The 24,231-nt window shown below is 43.2% G+C and overlaps 1 protein-coding gene across 4 annotated transcripts in view; it reads left to right on the forward strand.

Moving 5' to 3' along the window:
- Positions 1-24,231, forward strand: part of MSRA (methionine sulfoxide reductase A) — a 426,011-nt gene that overhangs the window by 264,818 nt on the left and 136,962 nt on the right. For 3 of the 4 annotated variants that reach the window (XM_002918865.4, XM_011224521.3, XM_034661360.1), the window contains one exon: positions 14,872-14,976. The exons of the other annotated variant lie outside the window; for it this stretch is intronic. In XM_002918865.4, coding sequence (XP_002918911.1) covers positions 14,872-14,976 — 105 coding nt within the window. The remainder of the gene's footprint in view (positions 1-14,871; positions 14,977-24,231) is intronic. 4 annotated transcript variants of the gene reach the window in all.

Consider the following 24,231-nt stretch of genomic DNA (forward strand, 5'->3'; position numbering starts at 1 on the left):
AGCCCTACATCGGGCTCGCACTCAGTGTGGAGCCTACTTAAGTATCTTCCCACCTCTGCCCCTCCCCACCATGCTCTCTCTCTCTCTCTCTCTCAAATAAGTAAATAAATCTTTTTAAAAAATGACAACAAAGTATTGTTGTCATTAACCTGTACTTACTAAGTACCATTTATCTCAAGGCACAAAAAGTCCAGTCCGGGGTTTGGGTTAATATGGAACAAGGTACCTTCAGTCCGAAATTGGGACTCTGGTTTTAGGTACTATAGGACCCCTCTTGGGACATACACCCATCTAATCTGATGTGACTGGTGTTAGTATCCTGGACTGATGAATTTTTTGCTCAGGGCCTTGTTTCCCTTCATAGATTAAAATAACTACAGGCAAAGGCACATCGTCTAAGGAAATGCTCTGCATTTGTGTTTTGGGTTGCCTGGTTGTCCAGGTGGCCAAGTCTGAAGTTGCCAAGAATGAGAGAGGCCTAGGGGTCAAGTCTGTCTAGAGCTTAGTATTATTAAGAACACTGGAGTGATCCTCTCCACTTTAAGTCTTCCCTGACTCTTCAAGGCTAGCCTTGGTGTTGTTCCTGTGCGCTGCCATAGAACTCTGAGCACACCCCTCTTCCGAGCAGCTGTTGCTTTATCCTGTATTTTCTCATGTATGTGTTTCTGGCCCCTCCTGAACTGTGAGCTCCCCTAGGATGGGAACGGTCTTCTTCATTGTTGTATTAGTTTCCCCCAAAAGAGTCCTCAGAGCTCAGGCTAGCTATGCAGTAAGTACTTGTTGATTGAATCCCTCCTCTGGCAGTCATGTTCTATTACAAACCCCACCCAGAAGGGAAAACGAGGCAGGAGTTACGGTAAACTGCTTCACCATTTTGATTGTTCTGATGTATTAATTGAATTAATTGGATCAGCGTTTCTCAATCCTTAAAAAATTATAGCCACCCTAGGGAGCCTTTTCAGCCATTTCTTTCCTAATTGTCTCCCTCTATTCTGCATTAAAATTTAATATCATAGATATACTATAAGTTAGTTTATATACTGTGGCCCTTTGGAAGGCCACAGTGCTTTGATATGTAAGATGATTTTGTCCCTTAAGAGCCAATTCCCCCCCCCAGGAGGGATATCACCCCCTCCTAAGAATGCCTGAATTAGGGTGCCTGAGTGGCTCAGTCCGCTAAGTGTCTGCCTTCTCTCAGGTCGCGATCCTGGGGTCCTGGGATCTGGCCCTGCATTGGACTCCCTGCTCAGTGGGAAAGTCTGCTTCTCCCTCTCCCTCCCCCTGCTCATGCTCGCACTCACTTTCTCTGTCTCTCGTTTACTCAAATGAATAAGTAAAACCTTAAAAAAAAAAAAGAATGCCTGAATTAGACTATATTTGACCGAATGTATTGAATCAGCTGGTTTGGTATTGTGCTGATATTTTAAAGAGTTTCTATTTGATATTTACATAGTTATAACATTAAGATTAAGCCTTGGTCACTTGTATTATTGATATGCTTTCAAGATAAGACTGTGGGATTGATTTTTTTTGTACAAAGTAACTGGTACTTTTGGTACTATTTAAATAAGGAGACAAAGCCAAGGCTTTTCCCGGACCACCAATAGTATTTCAGTATGTGGCTATTATGCACGAAATCTAAAGGCTTGATTCAGAGTTCCACTCTTCTCAAAAATATTTAAACGAAACAGAAAGTTATAGTTCTTGTTAATGAATGTAGACATCTAAGTAAGTGAGAGCCATGCTTCTTGGAGGATCCTGCCAAATCATTCCTGGGAGGGGTATTTATAAATAATGTACCATTCAAGTTGGGAGAATATGCTACTACCACATGAACTTAAAAAGCAACTGTAATGTGGTGTATGTTCAAAATGAATAGGCAATTATTATCTTTGTATGCCTTAAAGTAGCTCTTCTGGAAATTCTGTATAAGCAGCCACAGTATGAGCAATGACAAGCTTCAATTGGGCTGCCTTTTCTCCTCCATGTTATTATGAGTCGAGAATAGTTTTTGAAGAATATGAAAAAAAAATCTGACTTGGTTTTAAAGACCTTTCAAGTTCATGATTGTGGGGGTTCACTAGCTGTCTTTTCACTTGGATTCAGAACACATACACTTTTAGGAAAACCTGCCCTTGGCAGCCTACCCAGAGCAACCCATCTTTGCTTGGAAAGCAGTCCGTATTGTTCTGTTTGTGTTAACCTAGATCCTTGTGGCTTGAAAGTTGTTGGCTTTTTTTTTTTTTTTAAAGATTTTATTTATTTATTTGACAGAGATAGAGACAGCCAGCGATAGAGGGAACACAAGCAGGGGGAGTGGGAGAGGAAGAAGCAGGCACAGCGGAGGAGCCTGATGTGGGGCTCGATCCCATAACACCGGGATCACGCCCTGAGCCGAAGGCAGACGCCTAACCGCTATGCCACCCAGGCGCCCCAAAAGTTGTTGGCTTTTCATAGTGAGCTGCCATCATGACATGTTCACCATGAGTTGTATATGACTATAGAAGGACTAATCCTGATACCATGGATTGGATTACTACTGCTAAGTTCCCAAAGGGCTTTCCCTTTATTTCCATTATTGAATGCTCTCAAACGTACTCTAAGAGCCATGGGGACAGCTCTTAGTATTCCCATTTTACAGAGTGGAATATGTGACGAAGAGAAGCTAAGCTGCTTATTTGGCTGATTATGCGCCCAGGAGTAGGTTTTTTACTCCAAAGTCAGTACTCATTTAATTGCACCACCATGTCCTATGCTTCCTGCCTTTTCAAGAGTCACTGTGCGAGAGGGACTAGACCTCAAAAGGCACAACCTGGACCAATGAATAGAAGGAGGTAGGTCTGACTCCATAACTACAGAACTTTCCAGCAATTAGGACAGTCCAACAACGGCATGGATACTTTGTGAAGCATTCTCTCACTTGAAATGGTCTCCTGAATGTTGCCGTGGGGTAAAACACAATGGGGCATTTGGCTAGCTGACCTTTCAGGTCCCTTATAATCTTGATATTTGGTTTAAAAAAAATCGTCTGTCTGTTTTTCCTCTCCCTGGATGTAACTGCAGATATCCGATGCCTAATTTCATGGTTCCTTTTCCCAGCTTTGCAACAGTAGCACCTGTCAATCTTTGTGCAGAAGATACATATGCCTGGGCCTGACTCCAGAACTCTTATATCTGGATTCCAGCGTGGGGTAGAGTGGGAGGTTTGAGAATACTTTCCAGAAAGTGCGATTTGATGGCATAGGGTTGAGAACCACTCTTCTGGAATAGCCCACTGATACCAAGGTACAAGCAGGCCTCTTTTTGGACTTGGTGTCATTTAGCAGCATCGAGAAGTCAATTTTGCAGTGTATAGTACCCTTTTAAGTATTAATCAGGCCACTTAACAAAAGTGTGTTTGTTCTCTTGGCTACAAGGGGACCATGATCCCTTCTTGGCAGGTCAGTTTTTCTAATATCTCCTAATGTTTGTCCCCCTCGTAGTAGGTTGAGAGTACGTGCTGGCCTAGGAAATGGGCATCGATCAACTCAAAGACAAGAGCCTTTCATAAACTTCATGTTCTGGAAAAAACACCTCAAAGGGTGTGAAGGTCAGCCTCTATAATCAGCAGGTTGGATACAGAAACTAGTCAGCTTCTCACTCCTAGACTGGTTACCTACTAGTTAACTTTGTAGCAATAAGAAATCTCCAGTGGCACAAGGAATGTAATGGTTGTCATTTATTGTTTTCTTGCGGAATTTTCTTATCAAGTGCTCAACTATGTTTATAGCATTCCTCGGAGAGAATAATCTCTAAAGAATGTGTCTGTATTAAATATACACCAGAGGATTATAAATTCTCCACTATGTCTCCCCATGGTGGACCAAAAAAAAAAAAAAAATTGCAATTGCTCCAACAGTTCTTTTTCTACTTTTCAATCAATAGGATGCTTTTTAAAGCTTACATTTCTCTTTGGACATTTAAAGTGACTGATGAGACAAAAGAAAAAAAACGAAGATAAAATGACAGTATAGACACTCCTCAAATCCTATAATGAACTCCACAGGGCACCCAATTTTGATGTATTAGGATTTTTTTTTTTATAATGAGTACATTGTTGGAAATCACATTTTCTATCTGCAGGAGCTGGAGATGAAACTGAGCTGACATCTTACCTCTTTGTAGTTAATTAGCAAGAGGAAAGTAGTGTTTTGAATTTTGTATGGGAGAAGGGAGGTATTAGTCATCCAGTGCTCCCCCTTTCTCTTCAAACACCTGGATCTTTTTGTGTGCTGTTTGATTTGGTTTAACGGTTTGGATGGGTCTTGTTGGCTGGGAAAGATGAGGGGAGTTGAAAAATGGTTATTATTTAATGAAAAAAATAACTATAGCTTACTTCTCCCTGCCATCTTCCCTGTAGGATAAATAAAATAGGCCAGGTCTTTTTCCTTTAAAGAGCCATTCCTTAACCGGGCCCAGACCGTAGGCAGTAGCTGGGCTGTAAGAGTTTTTGTTATTACCTTATTAACATTTGTCACCATTGAATCCCCAGCACTTAGTGCAGTGCCTGGAACTTAGTAGGCATTCAGTAAGTATTTAGGAATTTAGTGAGCATGTAAAACACTGTGTTGCAAGGTAATAAGGTTGCATTCATTGCATCTAATATCTTTCTCTGGGTAGTAGCTGCATCCATTTGAGGACGTGTGGCAAGTTTTACATAGAGGTCAATCAGCAGTTAGGGACAGAGAGGCAGAGCAGAGCATTTATATATAATCCCGTTCAGGGAACTGGTCCTTGTGCAGGTGAGCAGTGCCGGAGCCAGTGTGGACACTCATCCAGATGAAGGCTAAGTAGGTGGTAGAAAAATTCAGCACAAAGAATCCTCCGATCTGTATGTATTTATTAATGTCCGATCATGGGCCCAGTCCTGGGGAATGACAGAGGAGAGTCATTGTCATAGCTCTGCTCCTCAAGGAGTTCACTGTGTGTATGGAAAAACTGAGCAAGTGCTCAAAAACAGTCAGGACTCAAGTGTTACAAGGTGTGGGACTGATTGCAAGTGAAGAAGAATCTAGGTGGGCCTGGGTCAGTGGCATTTGGAAGAGAAACACCATTTTCTGAGTACCCCCATGGCAATTGCTAGATCCTACCTGCCACATTCATCGTCTCTTTTCATCACAGCGACTTGGTGAGGGACCTCAAGGAACCTGACTGAGTCACGGAGTTTGGATCTGAGCAAAGCAGATCCCATAGGATTTCGCTGACTGTGTTTTTCCCCTGGAAGAAGTAGTACCTAAGGGGACCTTGAAGGGAGGGGAGGGCTTTGTTTGCAGATGGCTGGAGGGAGGGCACTGCAGGCTGGGGCACTAGAGCGACTAACGGTGGAGTTGGCGATATGGACTGTCTAGCTCAGGGAGAGGGTGTGGGGAAATGAGATCGGGGATGACACCAGATATGGAAAGGCCTGGTGGCCAGGAAGGACTCCTGTGAGCTCCAGGGCAAAGGGCAGTTGTGGGAGAAGTTGCTGGGAGTGGAGTGCATTGACAGGGGTCAAATTCTCGTTATCTCAGTTGCTTACAAGCTGTGAGACTCCAAGCAAGTTATTCTAGCTCTTCAAGCCTTGGCTTTCTTATCAGTCAAATGGACCTAATAATACTAATCTTGCTAATTGCACAGAGAAGGTGGCTGTGAGACTAAAAGGAATTTGTGGCTCCAGAAGCACTTTGCAGAGATAAAGTGCTATGTCCAAATGCAGGGGCTTTGCGGTGATATTGGGTTGGGCAGGGGAGCTTGGAGGATGGGCCAGCTAAGAGGCATTTCCAGTTACAGGGCATGATAGCAGGTCCATGGCCCGGTGGCAGAGAAGGGTCCATGGCCCTGCCCCTTTGCCCGTCCTTTTTGAATTCTTGCTTTTGCTTATGACCATGGCCATGCTCTGGATGCCCTCCCCCTCCTCTTCTGTGAAGCACCCCTGACTTCTTCTGTCCACATGGCCATTTCCTTTCTCAAGGATCTGATGTCTTGGTGAGGAGGGTGCCCATCACAAGCCCACCTTACTTATGCTTGTTTCTCTGGGAGCCTGTTGTGCTGGGGTCAAGTCTAGTCTCTGCCACTTTGGGTTCTTCTCCCTCTTTGTATCTCAGTTTCCTCCTCCAGAAGATGGGAATGATACTACTTACCTCCAGGGTTTTGTGAGTGTTAACTTTATCAATACATATCAAGAGTTTAGAATGCTGCATGGTGTTTAATAAATGCTACATTTATTAACTCTATTTTCCTATTCATATTTTCCTGTTCACCCACCCTCTCCTCATTCATTCCATAGATATTTGTAAAGGGTGTTAAATGAATTCACAAGGAGGCCATTAGACTGAGGTGGCTCTAATACCATGGTACCTACTTAAGCAAACCAGAATCTAGGCCTGTAAGTGCCTCAAGGTCACAAAATCAAATGCGAAGGACGACCAATCACAAACAGCCAACTAAGCTTTAAGCATTAGCCAGTCAAATAATTTCCTTTATTTGCCTTCACATGTTCTCTATACGAGTTTCTCCCCAGCTCCCGTCTCTGGAGGGCTCCTAGCCACGTCCGGTTTGTCGCTGCCCTACGTGCAGAAATGTTTGCTCAAATAAACACTTAGGATGTTTGATACACTTCAGTTTATTTTTTAACATGGGTTAATATCCTTCCTCCTTTCCTCTGTGCTCTCTCTCCCCTCTATCTCCCCCCCCCCCATTCCCTTCCTGCCTGTCTGCTTTCCTTCCTTAAGGCCTGTGGGTCTCCCATGCACTTCCTGATAGTGAAGACAGCGAATACTGGGCTTCAGGAAAGTGAGGTTGAGGGCTGGCTGCTTAAGCATGCTCTGGGCTCAAGATGAATGGTTTTCACACTTTCGTGACTATTAAGAATCACCGGGGGAATCTTGTAAAAATACAATTCCCAGACCCCTTTATTATGAAATAACAGTGATAGCAATAACAATAACAATACTAACCATACTATTACGAATAAAGCTAATACTGGGTGGGCTTTCATGTATGTGATGGGCCAGACTACTCTCTGTGCTTCCTGTGGATTATTGAACGAATCCTCACAACAGCCCTTGAGGTTACTATTATGAATATCTCCATTTCACAGATGAGGAAACTAAAGCTTAGAGAGGAAAGAGCTTAGCCAAGGTCACACCGCTGGTGGGTGGCCAGGAGGTGAGCCCAGGATGCCATGTGGGCCCAAGCGCACAGCTGCATGCTTCCTGGGCCTGAGTGGGGCCCGGCAGTCTGGGTGTAGACAGGCAGGCATCCTGTTAACAGTGACGCGTGGCCCGTGACTGGATCATGACATGGGGAGGGGAGTGAGCAGGCCTGGAGGTCTCTCCTTGCCTTGCAGATATAGCAGAAGCCCTGCTCACAGCAGAGGGTTACCCATGTGGGTAGGGTATCTGCTGGGGGATAGGTGGGGAACCCATTCCCTGACAGTGGCCGCAAAGAGCCCCAGGAGCCCTGACGCTGGGAGTGGGAGCCACGTGCCCGGGTGTTGCCTGCGGCTTCCTTTCTCTGTCTCGAGTTCATCTCTCTTTGTTTTCCTCCTCTGTGTCCCTGCCAAGCCCCGTTCCGGAGGGCAGGGGCTCTGCTCTCACTCCCAGGCCTTTGCTCACACACTGGGACCTGGGAATCCACACAAAGCAGCCGGTCTGGGCTGCCTGGCTTGCCTCCTGTGGAGCCCCTCTTGGTCAGGCGAGATGCCACCCTCATGAGCCCTTCTCAGGCTCAAGCCGGCCTTGGTGCGGACGGACCTGCTCCTTCTCCTTGTGGAAATCTCCTCTGCATCAGATTTGCCCACGCTGTTGGGGAGGAGCCGGCATTTCTGCAGAGAATTTGGAGTCTAACTCTCAACCCCAGCTTGCTTGCTTGTCATGCTAGCTGCGTGATTCCGACCACTCATGACTGCCGCCTGCTGGCCTGTGGTCATTTGGCTTTGACCTGAGAGAGGTGGCCTCACATATCCTGAAGCCGGCGGCAGCCCAGAGGGCGGTGGGGGGCCTTCCACTCTTCTCAGTTCAGAGGGCTCTGCACTGTCTCCTGAGTACCACTGACTCTGAAGGACAAAGGTTCTTGTCCAAAAGACATTGTCGACAGCTGTAATAGCCCAGTAGGAAACAGCTTGTCCAGGGAGGCGAGATTCCTACCTGCTTCCAGAGGCTTCTTTTTACCTGAATTAAGAACTTTCTCATTAAACCCCTGTCTATTTTAGTTCTGATTCTACAGTGAATCACACGTGGTTCATCACAATTCATCAAAAGAGCGAGAATCAGGGTCCTTGCCTGGTGTGGACGAAAGCCTGACTGCAGTTCCCACCTGGGCTGGAATGTGTTGGCTGGACCTCACCTCAGCCCCTGCGTCAGTACCTAGAGACACTTAACTGCTATTTCTAGAATGAATGCATGAATAAAATCAGAATTAGACTCTCGCAGAGATAAAATTTAGTTTGATGAGTGGGAAGCTTCCTTATATCGTGTATTTTCTCCTGGAATTTAGTCCTTATGGGGAAGGTATCCCTGTTCAGGAAACACAAAAGGGAAATAACAATAGAAACTTCATATTTACATACAGAAAGCTTTACTCTTCCCCAGAACTTTCCCACATATGACCTCATTTAATTTTGATGACTCTTCCAATAGATGTTATTTTTAGTTCCATCCAGAAAAGTAGGAGACTCAGGATCACAGTCAAAAAGGTGTCAAACTACTTGTTAGAACTCTGGTTTAAGTTACTTCTTGTGACTTTAGTTCCAGGCTTTTCCCATTCCATGCCAGCTGAGTAAAGAATAATTATAATAATACAACGTTTGATCGTGAAACATAGAGCATTAAATAGACTGATATACTCTGTGCCAGACACTGTTCTAATTCCACATTTTACAGATGAGGGAACTGAGGCATAGAGTGGTTAAGTAGAATAAAGGACCTTCAAAAATGAGCGTGGGTCCCTTGGGGAAGTCCTGGGTCCTATGCCAGGGAGCTCTGATTTGAACCACCCTTTTTTTCTCTCCCCGGCCCTGCCAAGGTCATGTGCCCGCCAAGTGGCAGAGCCCGCACGGCAGCCCAGGCAGTCTGGCTCCTGAGTGGGTGCTGCTTACAGCACACAGCACTGCCTCCTGCTACACTCCCCTGCACTTGCATCTCACCAGCTTCCCGGCTCTTTCCTCTTCTCATCGACTGGGGAGGCCACCTCCCTGCTCTCTTTCCTTCTTACTAGCCTGACAGTAGCAAAAACTCATCACACTAACCTGGAAGAGTTGAAGATGACATTTTCCCTATGGGATGGAAAGCTGTGACATGAGACTTTCAAGATAGGCTAATTTATTTTGGGGTTCTCCTTAAAAATGCCTGGTTCCACAGATGACTTGGCTCCCACAAAGCTCTAGATGACTCCAGAGTGCCTGATTTTTCAGTCCCCAGAACACTCCTTTATGTCTCTTCTGGGGTATTTTGTCTTACAAGGAATGGACTGCCCATAACCTACCCCTCTGCATTCACTCACCTTTCTTTGGGGTCACGGGGTAGGGCCACACGGGGAAATGCTCAGAGAAGACATTTGTCCTTTTCATTTCCTTTCAAGATATATTTGAACAACAGTGTTAAAAGAGTGTTAAAACACCTCTAGCGCTGCTGTGCGTTGTTAACAAGCACGTTCGCACATCACGTCTATCATGCTATTTGCACGATGTTATATGAAGAAACAGCTCAAAGTATTTTTAAGATATAGCCTTTTATCTCTGGAAGCACCAGCAAGTATTTGCAGATTGGTCTCGGGAATCAAATTAGCCTAGCACATTGGTGGGTTCCTGGAGGCCTGAGCATTTCTGTAAGTGGTTCCTAGCCCCTTAATCCTTTTGATCATTTGCACTGTGTATTTTTACACAGACTCTTGTACTTTGGAGAAATAAAATAAAGAAACTTAAAGGTGAGTTTGACGAGGGCTTCTCCCCACTGTTTGTCAATGCAGATGGATGTTGAATTTTAATGGTAGTAGTTTCTTTTAAACAACCAAGCTTCTTTAAACCTCTCCACAAATAATGTCAGTGCTCAGATTATGTCTGAAAATGTTTGCGGAAATCTTTCCTGACCCCATATTGCTACCACAAAAAAGAGCCTAATCCTGGAAAATAGTCTTGATAGCCTGGATGTCAATTACCCCACAGCTGTGACTTCTCATCTGGGCCACTGCCTATGTGACATTTGCTGTCCCTTGGTGGCTTCAGGGGTCTACGACAAGAGCCTGCCCTGCGGTCATAGCCTGAGATCGTCACTGTTGACTCTTTACTAGATCCTGCTACTTACTGGTTGTGGGGTGTTGTGTGAGAAAACCTGTGGAGAGGATTCGCTGCCTCATCTTTAAAATGGAGGCCACGTTTCTCTTGTAAAATGGTTGCGAGAAATATTTGTATGCCCGTGTTTAAAGCAGCATTATTCACAGTAGCCAAAAGGTGGAAGCAACCCCAATGTCCACTGACAGATGAATGGATACACCAAATGTGGTCTGTCCACACACTGGAATATTACTCAGCCTTACAAAGGAAGGAGATTCTGACACATACTACAGCATGGGTGAACCCTGAGAACATTGTGCTGAGTGAAAAACACTGTATGAGTCCACTTTTATGAGGTATCCAGAGCAGTCAAACTCTCAGAGATGGAAGTAGAATGAATGGTGGTCGCCTGGGGTTGAGGGTAGGAGAGAAATGAGGACTTAGTGTTGGGTGGATACATTTTCAGTTTTGCAAGATAGAAGTGTAGTGAAAAGAAGGGCCCTATGCACCCCAATGTTCATAGAAGCAATATCCACAATAGCCAGACTGGAACAAGTCGAGATGCCATTCAACAGACGAATGGATAAAGAAGATGTGGTCCATATATACAATGGAATATTAACCATCAGAAAGGATGATTACCCAATATTTGCATCAACATGGATGGAACTGTAGGAGATTATGCTAAGTGAAATAAGTCAAGCAGAGAAAAACAATTATCATATGGTTTCACTTATATGTGGAACATAAGAAATAGCAGGGAGGACATTAGGAGAAGGAAGGGAGAAATGAAGAGGGGCAGAAAACAGGGGAGGAGAAGAACCTCAATAGACTATGGACTCCGGGAAACAAACTGAGGGTTTTGGGGGGGGGGATGGGCTAGCCTGGTGATGGGTATTAAGGAGGACACGTATTGCATGGAACACTACATCAAAAACCAATGATATACTGTATGGTGACTAAAATAACATAATAATTAACAAAAACCAAATATCACTGACCAATAAAGCTTTGCACTCTTAACGCCAAAAAAAACGAAGATGAAAATGTTCTGGAAAAGGGTGGTGGTGATGGTAGTACAACAGTGCGAATGTACTTAATGCCACAGAAGTGTATGCTTAAAAGATGGTTAAGATGGTACATTTTGTTATGTGTATTTTCCACAATAGAAAACAATTAGGAAGAAAATTTGGCGTGAGCATTAAAGAACATCAAGTAGGTAAAGTGGCTGCCATTATGTCAGACTTCAGTGAATGGTGACAGTTTTTACTAGGGTGAGGACATTGTATTTTAATGGTTACATGATACTTCATCATGTGGCTGTCCCATACTTGGTTTCCTTTTTTATTTGACTTTTGGATTTCTTCTAGTACTCTGCTATTGTAGTAATGATGGAGTGAATTTTTATTTTCACGTACATAATCTTTTCCATCATCTGGGGTTGTATCTTTGAGGTAGATTTTCTGGGTCACTTAGTGAGGCAAGTTAATTTTAATCTTTGTGGCTTTTGATACATATCCCTGTGGGGTTGGAAAGGGCATGGTGGTTTATGCTGTCACCAGCCAAGTAAGGGTGCCAGCGTTATAGCCTCCTCGTCAGCACTAGATACGTTTTTAAGCAGTTTTACAAAATATAATAAGAGATGGTACATTCATGTTTCAATATGCCTTTATTTGCTTTTATCACTAGAAATGTTGAACACTTTTTAATCTTGATTTACATTTATTTCCTATGTGCACTGCCTGTTTACATCTTTTGCCTAGATTTCTGGTGTGGTTTCTATGCTTTTCTTACCAAATATATTTGTCATGCTTGTTACATATTGTTGCTATTGTTAATATTTAGAGATTTTAATTCTTATGTATTTAATCATTTATTTAAACATTTCAAAACACAAAATAATAAGGTTTTAAAGTAGGATCAAAAGTGGTTTTACAATAACATGATTATTATACTTAATATATCTTCCTCCCATAAATCTCCCATAATTCTTTTCATATCTGTGAGTATAAAATCCATTTATTTGCTTCCTTCCATGACCATTATATTTGAATTAAAATTATGTGAATTAAAATATTCACATTAAAAATATGAATAACCCAATATAAAAAGAATATTATAAAATTTAGAGCAAATAAATTAAAATTAATAAACATGACCTTTTTTTTACCTTACTAATGATTAAACTTATTGAAAATAAAATGATAGGATACTACTGTCCCACTATAAATTGGTAAGAGTTAAAATCATTATAATAGTGACTGAGACTGACCCTGAAATGTGCTGCCAATGGGGAGAGAAAATTGGGTCAACTTTACTGAACAGCAGCTAAACTCTAGATAGCAAGAAACTTAAAAATGTTTGTAAGCATTGGTTTAGAAATCCCACTTATGTAACTGTGGCTTGAGGCAGTCTTGGAAATGTGGAAAGATATTTACATTGATAGATAAAAATAGAATTCAGTCTAAACCCCCAATGACAGGGGATGATTGAATAATGGTACAAACATCTTTGGAGTGTTATACAGTCATTATAAGTGGCATTTCCTAAAAATTCCAGTGATATGGGAAAATACAGTATGCTGGTAAGTGGGAAAAAAGCATGATGCCATGATTATAATAAAGCAAATTGTGCATGGTATGGTGGTGGTTTTGTGTGTGTGTGTGTGCATGCCTGTGTATCTGATACGTATCCAGAAAGGGATGTGTAAAACATACTGATAGTAGTTATCTTATGTGGTCAAATACAATATGTGATTTTTATTCTCTTTTTTATACTTCTGAACATTTCCTAAGTTTCATATTGTTTGCAAATTATTATCTCTACAGTCAGAAATTATATATTAAAAAAAGATGAAAGATAATGAATAGATTTTTTTTCCCTTTTCTGGATTCATGTTCACTTTGTTTTCTTTGCTTTATTATTGGATGGAGTCCTGGACAAAAAACCAGAAGGTTTTTAGGTTAAGATTAAAAAATTCACTAGCTCCATGTGACCTTGGGCAAATGTAACTTCTAGGTATCTCAGTTTTCCCTTCCGTAAAATCATTGTGAGACTTAAAGTGAGATTTCCAACCTATGGGCAAACACTTTTGCAAACTAAGGTGAAGTTCAAGCCACTGTGAGGTCTGATCATTTGTTAGGATTCACAGAACTCACTGAGAACAGTTACCCTCAGAGTTAAGAGTTTATTGCAGGGAGAGGACACAAAAATCAGCCAAATGGAGAGATGCATAGGGCAGAGTCCGGAAGGATTCCAGTGCCAAGTCTCTGTGTTGTCTTCCGTGCAGTCAGAATGTGTTACCCTCCTGGCATCCCTGTGTGACAATACGGAAAGAGTATTGCCAACCAGGAAGCTCCCCGTGCTTTGATGTTCGGAGTTATTGTTGGGACTTCATTACAGAGGCATGATCGATGATTGCCCACATGGTTGAACTCAGGTCAGCTGATTCTGCGTTACCCAAAGCCCCCAGTCCCAGCACACGGTTGGTCTGTCTGGCGTGGCCAGTTCTGACCCTAACACTGTTGGGTGTGGCCATCCTGACGTTAAGATTCCAAGGGGCCAGCTCCCACCCCAAGACTGTTGCTGTGACCGGCCCCACCTTAAAGGACATTCCTATCAGGTGTGACGTAGATTACCTTCCAGAGGCCAGGGCAAGGAAAGGCCAGATATCTCTTTGGGCGAAGCTAAATTCTTTACTGCACATAAGGTGACCGGAAAGAGATGGAAAACAAATTTAAACAGAGAGATGATATGGATGGAGTGTTCTATTCTTTACTACATTCTAACACTGTAAGATAAGGAAGGGCATGAATTCTATAGACACAGGGACTACTACAGACACCCACTTCTCTGATCTGTGGAACCCGGGGACCACCTCTGAGAACGGGCACGCTAACAGGAGACCTTCACTGCGGTCGTTGTTTACCACAGAGACGATTAGGCTGGGAAAACACTTGCCACCCTGCTGGGTACGTGAACCCGACCCTTGCCTCGGTGTTATCGGCACAGCGAATATGCCCCTCCGTTAACGAATTGATCTGATGTGGACGAGATATAAGCCTGTTTGTTACAGGTTTCTTGATCTGGGACCATGTCACCCTGGAGTGCAGCTGCGCTTACTGCATATAGCGTGGAGTGATGATAAAAATAAATTGGCTCATTCCCCTCGCCGAGTTCCAAACCTTGAGCACTATGTCAGATTGGATCCATAAGTAGGTTTCAGGAGGGTGAGATAAAAAAAGAAAAAGAAAAGAAAAAGAGAGAAAGAAAGAAAGAAAGAAAGAAAGAAAGAAAGAAAACCCGCGTTTGTTTTCTCATGAAATTAAAGAAAAAAATTAGAGCACAATGCTGAGAAGTCATCATCCTCAGGAAGCTTTGCCAGAGGACAACTGTATGCTTTTATGGAGACAGAACCAGCAACAGACTTGCTACGAAATCGTTAGCTGACGTACAGTTAGGCTCCCACTCTTCCTTCAGAGGGAAGAATGTTAGCCCTTGTCTCGTGCTTCTTTGGAAACAGATCACTTGTCGTAAATTGGTGTTGTCAGTAAATTTGGGTTGTATGTTCTGTTTCTTTCAAGGAAAAACTGGCCACGCAGAAGTAGTCCGAGTGGTGTACCAGCCAGAAAGCATCAGCTTTGAGGAACTGCTCAAGGTCTTCTGGGAGAATCATGACCCGACCCAAGGTAGATGAGTGAGCCAGTATTTAATTATCTTACTAATTACAGCTGGGATAATTAGTGTTTGAGCTGCATGGAAGAGATGAACCTTGAAATCACACAGGAGCTCAAGAATATGATTGCAGACATTTATTGACGGAGGAGAGGAGGGGCTGGGGAGCAAACGGGGGAGAGAATAAAGGCGCAGCCACAGTCTGCGCTCCTCCCCCCTTTACAGCTGTCAGGGGTGGGAAAATTCCCACAGAGAAAGACGCCAGACAATAGAGATTCGTTCACCTTTGATTATTGCATTATTCCTCCTTAATGCAGTCTTTTGTCTACAAAATTAAAGTGTCTTTCTAGCAGCTCCAAAGTTTTCCTGATTTATGGTTCCTTTATTTCCCTGAATTTAGCCATTCTCATCTTTTGACGTTATCAGGATTTTTTTTTTTTATTTAAATGTCTGTGGCTGATAAAAAAAAAAAGAACGTAAAGGTAAAATGCAGTATTCAGTGGGTCCACAATGCTTGGGTTATTTAAGTATTTCATTTGTCTTCTTTGGAATTTGTTATATGACAATATTAATATATTTGGGCTATAAACAATGGTGGCCAGAAATTTTATTTGAATGCACACACAAGCGAAATTCCCTGTTGGCAAATATCATTTGTAATATTCAATAATGAAGCAATTTCCAGATTTCATCCTAACAGCTTTACAAGCACTGCCTTGCCAATATGATGATCTGATATTATGAGGCTTATGAACTGAAAAGTCCTATATAATAGATGTGATTTTCACAAACCCTGTTCAGTTAGCAATCAGTCTCTTTAACAAAAATATTTTCCCTTTGGTGTCAGGTTTTTGTGTAGTGGGTATGCTGTGTTGGCTGTTTCTGAAGAAGGGATGTGTTTTTCCCGATGTGCTTTGTGCTTTGTGGTGGAATTTTGATATGACCCCAGCAGCACAGGGCGGTGGGTCTTGAGTTCTCATTCTAAGTACCACCTAGTGTCTGGGTGATTTGCTAGAGGGTGAAGGTCAGAGCTAAGGCAAGAGCAGCAAAATGATAAATGAGCCAGGGTAATGCAGGTACAGGTTCCAGGCAAATCCATCTGGGTGGGTGAAGGCCTAGAAAGGAGGCCAGGAGCAGGCTTTCCTGGTTTGACATGGGGGGATGAGTTTCTAGCAGGGGAGCGATGAGGTATGGGGCAGGGGAGGTAGAGGACTGGTAGGGTAAGAATACTATCTATAATCAAAAGGGTTCAGATGTCACCCTGGTTTGAACTATTGGACCTGGCCTCTCATATGTGAAAGGCAGGCCTAACAAACTTAGGGTTGGCTCAGCAGGAAGCTCTGACAGTGAGCATTATACATAAGAGTGATGACGGCCAAGAGCTCATGCTGGTGAGCCCTTGATCCAGGTGGAGTAGGCGCTTGGCTCTCAAAGCCAAAGGTCAGGGCGGGATGCTCAGAGCTTCAGAATTCTCAGTGGAGACACGCATTAGGAGCCTATGCCAGCCTGAAGTCACGTAGGAGACAGGCTCCTCACAGGCCCACAAGTTTGGGTATGTGCCCTTTGGCTTGGCCAACCATCGTGTCATGTCCTGATATGATCACCTGAGGCCTAGTCCTGGCAAAATTTCAAAAAGGGTGAAGTCTGTTGTGCACTCTTTCTCCTTCCTTCTCTTAACTTCTTATCTACTTTATTACATCTTTACCAGCACACCTCAGTTAACGATATCACTAGTACTGACCCCTGAATCTTAGGGGGAGTTCTACTGTTTAAAAGAAATTTTAAAGAACCTCTTTTTTGCCCCATCCCACGTATCAAATTTGTCTCCAGTGTGCCTCAGTCACCTTTGAAATTCTTGGTTTATCGTGTGTATTGTTTGCTAATAACAAAGTACCACAGATTGGGCAGTTTAACAACAGAAATTTATTTTCTCCCAGTTCAAGAGGCTAGAAGTCCAAGATGAAGGCCTTGGCATGGTTGGATTTTTCTGAGGCCTCTCCTTGGTTTGTAGATGTCCATGTCCTCCCTAGGTCCTGTTCACAGTGTCTTTCCTCCACGTGGACCTTTGTCCTAATCTCTTCTTCCTATAAAAACACCAGCCAGATTGGATTAGAGCCCACCCAAATGACCTAATTTAATTTTGATCTCTCAAGACTCTATCTCCAAGTAAGATTATATTCTCAGGTACTAAAGGTTAGGGCTTCAACATAAGAATTTGGGGAAGATACAGGGGCACCTGGGTGGCACAGCGGTTAAGCGTCTGCCTTCGGCTCAGGGCGTGATCCCGGCGTTATGGGATCAGCCCCACATCGGCCTCCTCCACTGTGAGGNTTCGGCTCAGGGCGTGATCCCGGCGTTATGGGATCAGCCCCACATCGGCCTCCTCCACTGTGAGCCGCTTCTTCCTCTCCCACTCCCCCTGCTTGTGTTCCCTCTCTTGCTGGCTGTCTCTATCTCTGTTGAATAAATAAATAAAATAAAAAAATCTTTAAAAAAAAATTGGGGGAAGATACAGTTCAGTCCATAACACCGTCCAAGAAAGTAATAGATTGGTATACTATTCTTCCAGAGGTATTTTGATTCTAACGGAGGGTTCATAGACTCACAGACGGGAAGAGACTTTAGAGGTTATCTGGTTAATCTTCAGCTTCAATTCTATAAGCCAAAAGATGAAATTGCTACTGATGGGGTTCACAGACAGTAGGATTTGATTGTTGAATGACATATTTTTTACGCTGATATTTTAGACAAATTATTCTGTGGAGGGAGACTTTTTCTACCCTTGCATATGTCTGTTTCTACTTAGAATAGTGCTTGATGCAGTATATACATTCACAGATATTAAATCACAGGATATCTGATCTTCCCACATTGTTACTAGGATTACTTCTGTTGGAGAGTTTAGTGTAATGGGCCATAGTAACAATCTTTTTCTTCATTCCAAGATTTCCCATGACACTTCTGGAAATAGGGTGAAATGAGTGATCACATGACCCAGGTCTGGCCAATCACAGTATCTTTTCCTGTTGGCAATAGTGTTTGATTCAAGGAATGGGCATGTGACCCAAGCAGGACCATTTAGTCCTTCCCTGGGACTGTGGTGTGAGGGAAAAAGGTGTTCTCCCTTTTCTGGGGCTACCAGGTGGAGGTGCTTTGTATGTGGAAAGAGCTTGTCCACAGGAGAAGCAAGGGAGGAAGATGAGCAGAGACACTGAGAGACAAGGGTGGGAAGAGAGAATCTTCAGGAGACTGAGGTCCTCTCAGTTATGAGAACTACTAGGTACCTACCCTTCTCCTCCATCTTTTTTAGATTAAACTAGTTTGTTGGATTTCTATTACTTGCAACAACAAAAATCCTTGCTAATCCACCCTTTCAGCTTAATCATTGTGCTTATTATATTACACATATTATTATACATATTATTATATGTGTTTATTAGTTAGCCATGTTCATTTGGCTCTATAAATCACAGGTCTAAAGCCATTTGGTTAATAATTTTATCACTGACTCAGACATGGAGTGGAGGACACTAAGATTGTTTCCTCAAGACCTCTTGGTGGTTTGATTAGGGGGTTCCTTGGTAATTCAGAATTTAGAATTGGGGCTTGAGATTTGGGATGTATGGCTTGAATACATATCAGATCATCTCAATATTTCCAAACTACTATGAAAGACAGTCAGTCATTAATGACACTTATCTTGTGTCTCCTCTGCTTGCCAGACACTGTGTTAGGTGGTGCTGAATCACCGAGGAGTCTGTAAAAAGCAGCACTATCCAGCCTCTTGCTAATGCGCAGAGTATCTCCCTATATTTCTATAGGGAGAAAATAGTTTAATCTCACAATACCAAGATCAAGTGAGCATTCAGATAAATATAAATGTATATGAGGCCAACATATTAACCTGAAATCATGAAGACAAGTATATGTTAACACTGGAACTTTAAAAGCAAAAAACATAAACTCAGAAGAACTCCAGGGCCAATGAATTTAATATTCCCAGGGAACCCTGAAGGTCCAAAACATGTAGTCACATGTAATTTTTCTGAGGTAAGAATTTGAAGCCCACTCCCTGAAGGATGGGCATGAAGCAGGAGAGAGCTGGGATGCAGTTGAACTTGGCCATCTGAACACAGCTTCTAAATTCTCTACTTGAAGTCACATGGTGACTTTTGTCACTTTTCTTAGTGTTCAGTGGCCCAGGAAAGAGAACCACCCATTGGAGCAGATGAAGGAAGTAGAGGCATGTAAGGTGGACTGATCTGACTCAGAGAGTGGACATTTCAGAAGACAGCAGCACGTTGGATTTGGTGGATACTCTCACCTGTGAAGCAATGGCCCACTCGAGGTTGTTGTCAGAAGGAAGAATGAGTCTTAAAACTGCATAAGGGATACTCTTGCCTATGCCGGAGTTACTTATAAACAAAAAGACAAGACCTGAGTAAAACTGAGAAGTCATTGACCTTTGATGTGAAGATTTGCCCAGGAGACACATGATTCTCAACAGGAATATGGCTCAAGAGAAATGTATTTTAATAAGCATGTTGAAAGACTTAAGTATTTTGTTTATAGAGTCATTAAACATTTGAAGGGGTCACTTAAATTTTTTTTAGTTATGATTCACTTCATTTTGTGAGAGAAGCAATATCTTAGAATGATGTTAAGAAATGTGGGGACTCTTGCTAATGTTCAGGATTTACCGTGGTAGGAACAGCAAGAATTTCAGCTTAAAGTCCTCTTTCAGTTCAATTAGATCTTCATGGCATAGACTAGGCAGAGAAAACCCTGCATGTCCTTCACTGCCTCAAGGTACTGTAGCAGCTCTCATGGTATCTGCCCCAATGGCAGGGAGGAAATTCCCCCATTCTGTGATTTGGAAGGGAGCGAAGGTGGTAAGAGAGCTATCAGAAAGTGTAGGCTTTCAAAGATACTATTTTAAAGATACTCTACTATGCTATTTCATAGCCAATAGGCAGTGAGTCCTGAGAGAGTTCTACTCAATGGATTAGCTTCAGGTGAAGTAACAGACCTAATAGTGTCATTATAGATTCGGCCAGTAATTGGAATACTTTTTTCTCTTAATTTAGCAATTACTACAAAACCTCTATTTTGCAGAAATATTCAGATACCACCATTTAAGCTAATATGTCCTGTCGTACTCATGGGACAAGTGTGACTCCTCCAGGCTTCAAAGGATAGATTGGAGCGTGCTCATTCCTGACCATGTAGGGTCCAAACTCCCCAGTCTCCAGACAACATGGCAGAGCCTGAGACATAGGAGATTTGGGTTCTGGGATCACCTCACCCCTTCCTAACTGTGTGATCTTGGCCAATACACTTCTGAGCCTCTGTTTTCTCATCTGCCAAAAGGGGATAATGATGTCTATACTGCATAGGTCATGGGTTGTCATAAGAATTAAATGAAATAATGTGAAAATAACTTGACAATGGTCAGGCACCATGCAAGTGCCAGACATTGTTGCTATGTCCTTCTCAGTACAACAGTGCAGTTTCAGTGGGCTTATTTATTTTTATATCCTTGATTTTTGTGGGAAAATATTTACCCTCTACCTATGAAAGTATAGGTTTTTCTATCCACAAAGTTTCTTTTGTCCTTCCTGTTAGTTGGAATGTTGATGTTGTCATTCTGTGATGGAATGGCTGCTGGCGGGGGCGGGGGGTGGTGTGGGTGGATGGGTGGTGGTGGTTGTAAGGTTGATGGACAGGTGGCTCCTTAACTGTGCCACTGACACAGTCATCCAAAGAACCAGAGCAGATCCCAGCCACTCATGCGTGATCTGTATCCCTCCACCTAACACCCTCTGGGTGTGAATTACACCATTTCAGTCCTGTTCCTGGGTACAGGATACAGGGCACAGGCCTGTTCCTTGGACCAAGACACAAGGACACAAACGCACAATGTTGAGAGATTTCAGCTTTGTCTCACTTGGTCCCACAAGTATGACTTCTCTGTTACAACCTGTTTTATTCTCCCCAGTCTCCCTGGGAGAAGGGAGAGCAACGTTTTTTAAGCACTCCTAAGAGCCAGTCTTAGGGATAGATGCTTTAAATTTAAAATTTCATTTAATCCTTACCACAACCTTATAAAGTGGGGTTCATTGTAACCCTATTAACAGAAGAGAAAAGATAAAGTTCCAAAAGATTGGCAGTCTTGCTTGATGTTGATGGCAGTGTTTGGACCCAGCTCCGTCTAAAGCTCAAGGCTGTTTTCTTTCCCCTGCACCAGAGGGGCCCATACTTCCAACTAGGAGGACCTCTTCTAAGCACAAATGATTTTATGGATTCCCCATGTGATACAGTCATGTTCTTAGTAACCTTTTTAAAGCAAATATGTTAAGATGCCACTATGAATTTAATTATACTTTAAATTGAATGCTTATTTTATTAACCACCACAATATCACATACCTCTGGAAAATGGAAATGCTCACACGCATAATGCATTCTACAGACTCTAGGCAATGCCTGCTGCATGGTTGGATTGGTGGACCATGTGTCAAAGTTCTGACTCCCAGGGCATGAGTACAGGTGATGGTGTACAACTTCTGGGTGCTGTGCTCTTAGAGCAAGGAGTGTTCTCTTTCTCTTTCTCCCTTCCCACAAGTTGCCTGTAGAGGTAATGGTCAGCCAGCTTGGACCACAGGGATGGGGGCCTCATGCTTATCATGGAGGAGCTACAAGCTAGAAGGTTCCAGAGTTACCACCCCAGGCTGGACTCAGTGCAAAAACTATCTTCTTTAACCTACTGTTATTTGGTTCAGTTAGGCTTTTTTTTTTTTTTTCCCTTTTCGACAATAGCTGAACCTATATCCTTACTAAAATAGTCTTCCACTAGAAGCTGGTGATGAACTCCCAGTCACTCTTCCGAAGATCTTAATTAAAACATTTCCTTAATTAAAGCATCTTTAATCAAATCTGTTAAGAGTATGGACCCTGGGGTTAGAGGAGATACGGCTTTAACCGGGTCTGCTGTGAACCAGCTGCGTGACCTGGGAAAGTTGCGGCACCTTGCTGAGTCCCATCTCTCTCCATCTTCACTTGAGTGCCTGGATCCGAGCTATCATTCTTTCTCATCTGGCTGCTACAGTAGCCTCCTGATAGGCCTGTCTTGCCCTTTCCCAATCCAGTCTCCATAATGACCCGTTAAAAACATATCACGACGTATAACGATGTGTGTCCCTCTCCTGCTTAAAGCACATTGCTGGTTGCCCATTTGGGGTGGGGGGGATAATATACAGACTCTTTACAGTGGCCAGCCCGGCCTGGGATTAACTGATTGGCACTCCCTTGTGCCACCTCAGCTCCTGCGCTCCCGTGTCTCCCCCACCCCACACCCTACTTCACTGCACGCCTGCTGCTGTGCCCTCCTTCTCTCCGTTCCTGGAAGACACGAGTGCTTTCTTGTCCAGGGGCCTGTAGCTACTGCCCAGTCTGCCAGCAGCTCTAGGCGTGACTGGCTCCTTTCTTTCCTTCAGCTTAAAGCAGCGTGTCTTCAGAGAGGCCTTCCCCACCCCGCCTCCCTACCCCCAGTCCTCACTCCCAGGTTTCTCTGTCACGGCACTCTTGCCTCCCTAACACTTACCACAAGGTGGAATGATTTGATTGTTCACTTGTTTACTAACAGTCTAGAAAGTAAGCTTCCCATAAAATATTTTGTCTAGAACACATGAATGAAAGCCTCTATTTCCCCATCTGCCAAACCTCTATTTCCCCATCTAATGGATGTGTGTTGGGATGTGTGTTGGGATGTATGAGGGAATGTAGTCTATTGTGTGGGGCCAGTGCTGAGCAGAGTAAGCACGCCATAGATAACAGCCACCGGACTTGTCCTGACTATGTAAGAGCCAGGTCACCAACTTTTGTTTGACTTGCTCCTTCTGGAACCCTAGTATCCCTCCACTTTTTCTTTGTCATCTTCCCCAAGCTCATGTTCGGAATATCGTTGATCTTTTCCTGTGTTTGGTTCGTACCCTTTATCCTCAATCAACTTCTCCACACCCCTTTCCCTGTCCCACCCACCCTCCCCTCTCACAATGAGTCCCCAGTTGTCCTCAGAAAGCTTTGTCTGACTTTCCCCAGTGGGCCACACTATCTGTGGTGTTAGGTTTCGTGGGGCCCCAGGACCACACACCCTGATCCTGCTGCCTTAGCCTTCAGAGTCCTGAGTAGGGGATTAATGGGGCTCTTTGGCTGATGGTTGGAGCTAAAGACTCCCCCTCAACCCACGACCAAGGACTCTTTTCCATTCAGTGCCCTTGGGCCACATCTCCCCACCCCGCATATCCCAGCGCTCTTGCCATGAAACATTGCTTTAGGCAAGAAGCCTCCGACAATTGGGGGCAGGCTTGGTCCATTCCAACTTCAGCAGGTTTCCTTCCTAGCCTCTTTCCAGGTGTATGATGGAGACGTGAGCCCCCTCACGCTGTTTCCTGGGAAACACTGATTGGAGAGAGAAAAAAATCTTATTTCCTTCTGTTTCTCATCAAGTTGGCAATCACGTGCTGGTGTTCATATATTTGAACTTGCCAAATTAATATCTGAACTTCGTTGTGCTGACCCTTCTAAGTTAGTTTTTTTTTAAATAAGTCACCACTTTTGAAGGACTATCCTTTTTTTAGACCATGTACAAGGAATCTATCATCTGCAAATAATTAGACAGTGGGAATTATATTGTATTGCTAATGAGCAGATGTGCATACTTATAGTGGCGGAACAGCTGCACACATATAAAATGCAAAAACGACCCAAACCCGGCATTATGAATTCTGAAAGGGATTTCATTCTTTTAAGAATTTCAGAAACAGAGAAAAATGAAACAAAGCATTTAACTGATATTTTTCTTTATTAATTGTTCTTTCAGTGGCACTTTTCCTTGCATAACATTATTATACATGTACATAGTATCTTTGCTATTTGCAAATGCGCTATTTGCACTTTCAAATCCCTCTCTCATGTAATACTATAGAGCTCATATTTAACATTTTTCCTCTGCCTTTCTAGTTCTGTAAGGGTTTGGTGCCTCCAAATTGAATGAAAGACTCTTACTGGGTGTTTTTTCTGGGCTGGGCATTGTGTTAGACACTTGAATGGGTCTGATTCCAACCTGTGAGTAGGGGGTCTTAGCCCCATTTTACAGATGAATACATAGGCCCAGAGAGGTGAAGTGATTTGTACAAGCCAGTTATTGTATGTGAAGGAGCTGGGATTTGAACCTTAGGGCTTATTTAATTCCACACCTTGTGTTCTTTC

This window comes from Ailuropoda melanoleuca, chromosome 5 (genome assembly GCF_002007445.2).
Source record: "Ailuropoda melanoleuca isolate Jingjing chromosome 5, ASM200744v2, whole genome shotgun sequence".
Taxonomy (NCBI): Eukaryota; Metazoa; Chordata; class Mammalia; order Carnivora; family Ursidae; genus Ailuropoda; species Ailuropoda melanoleuca.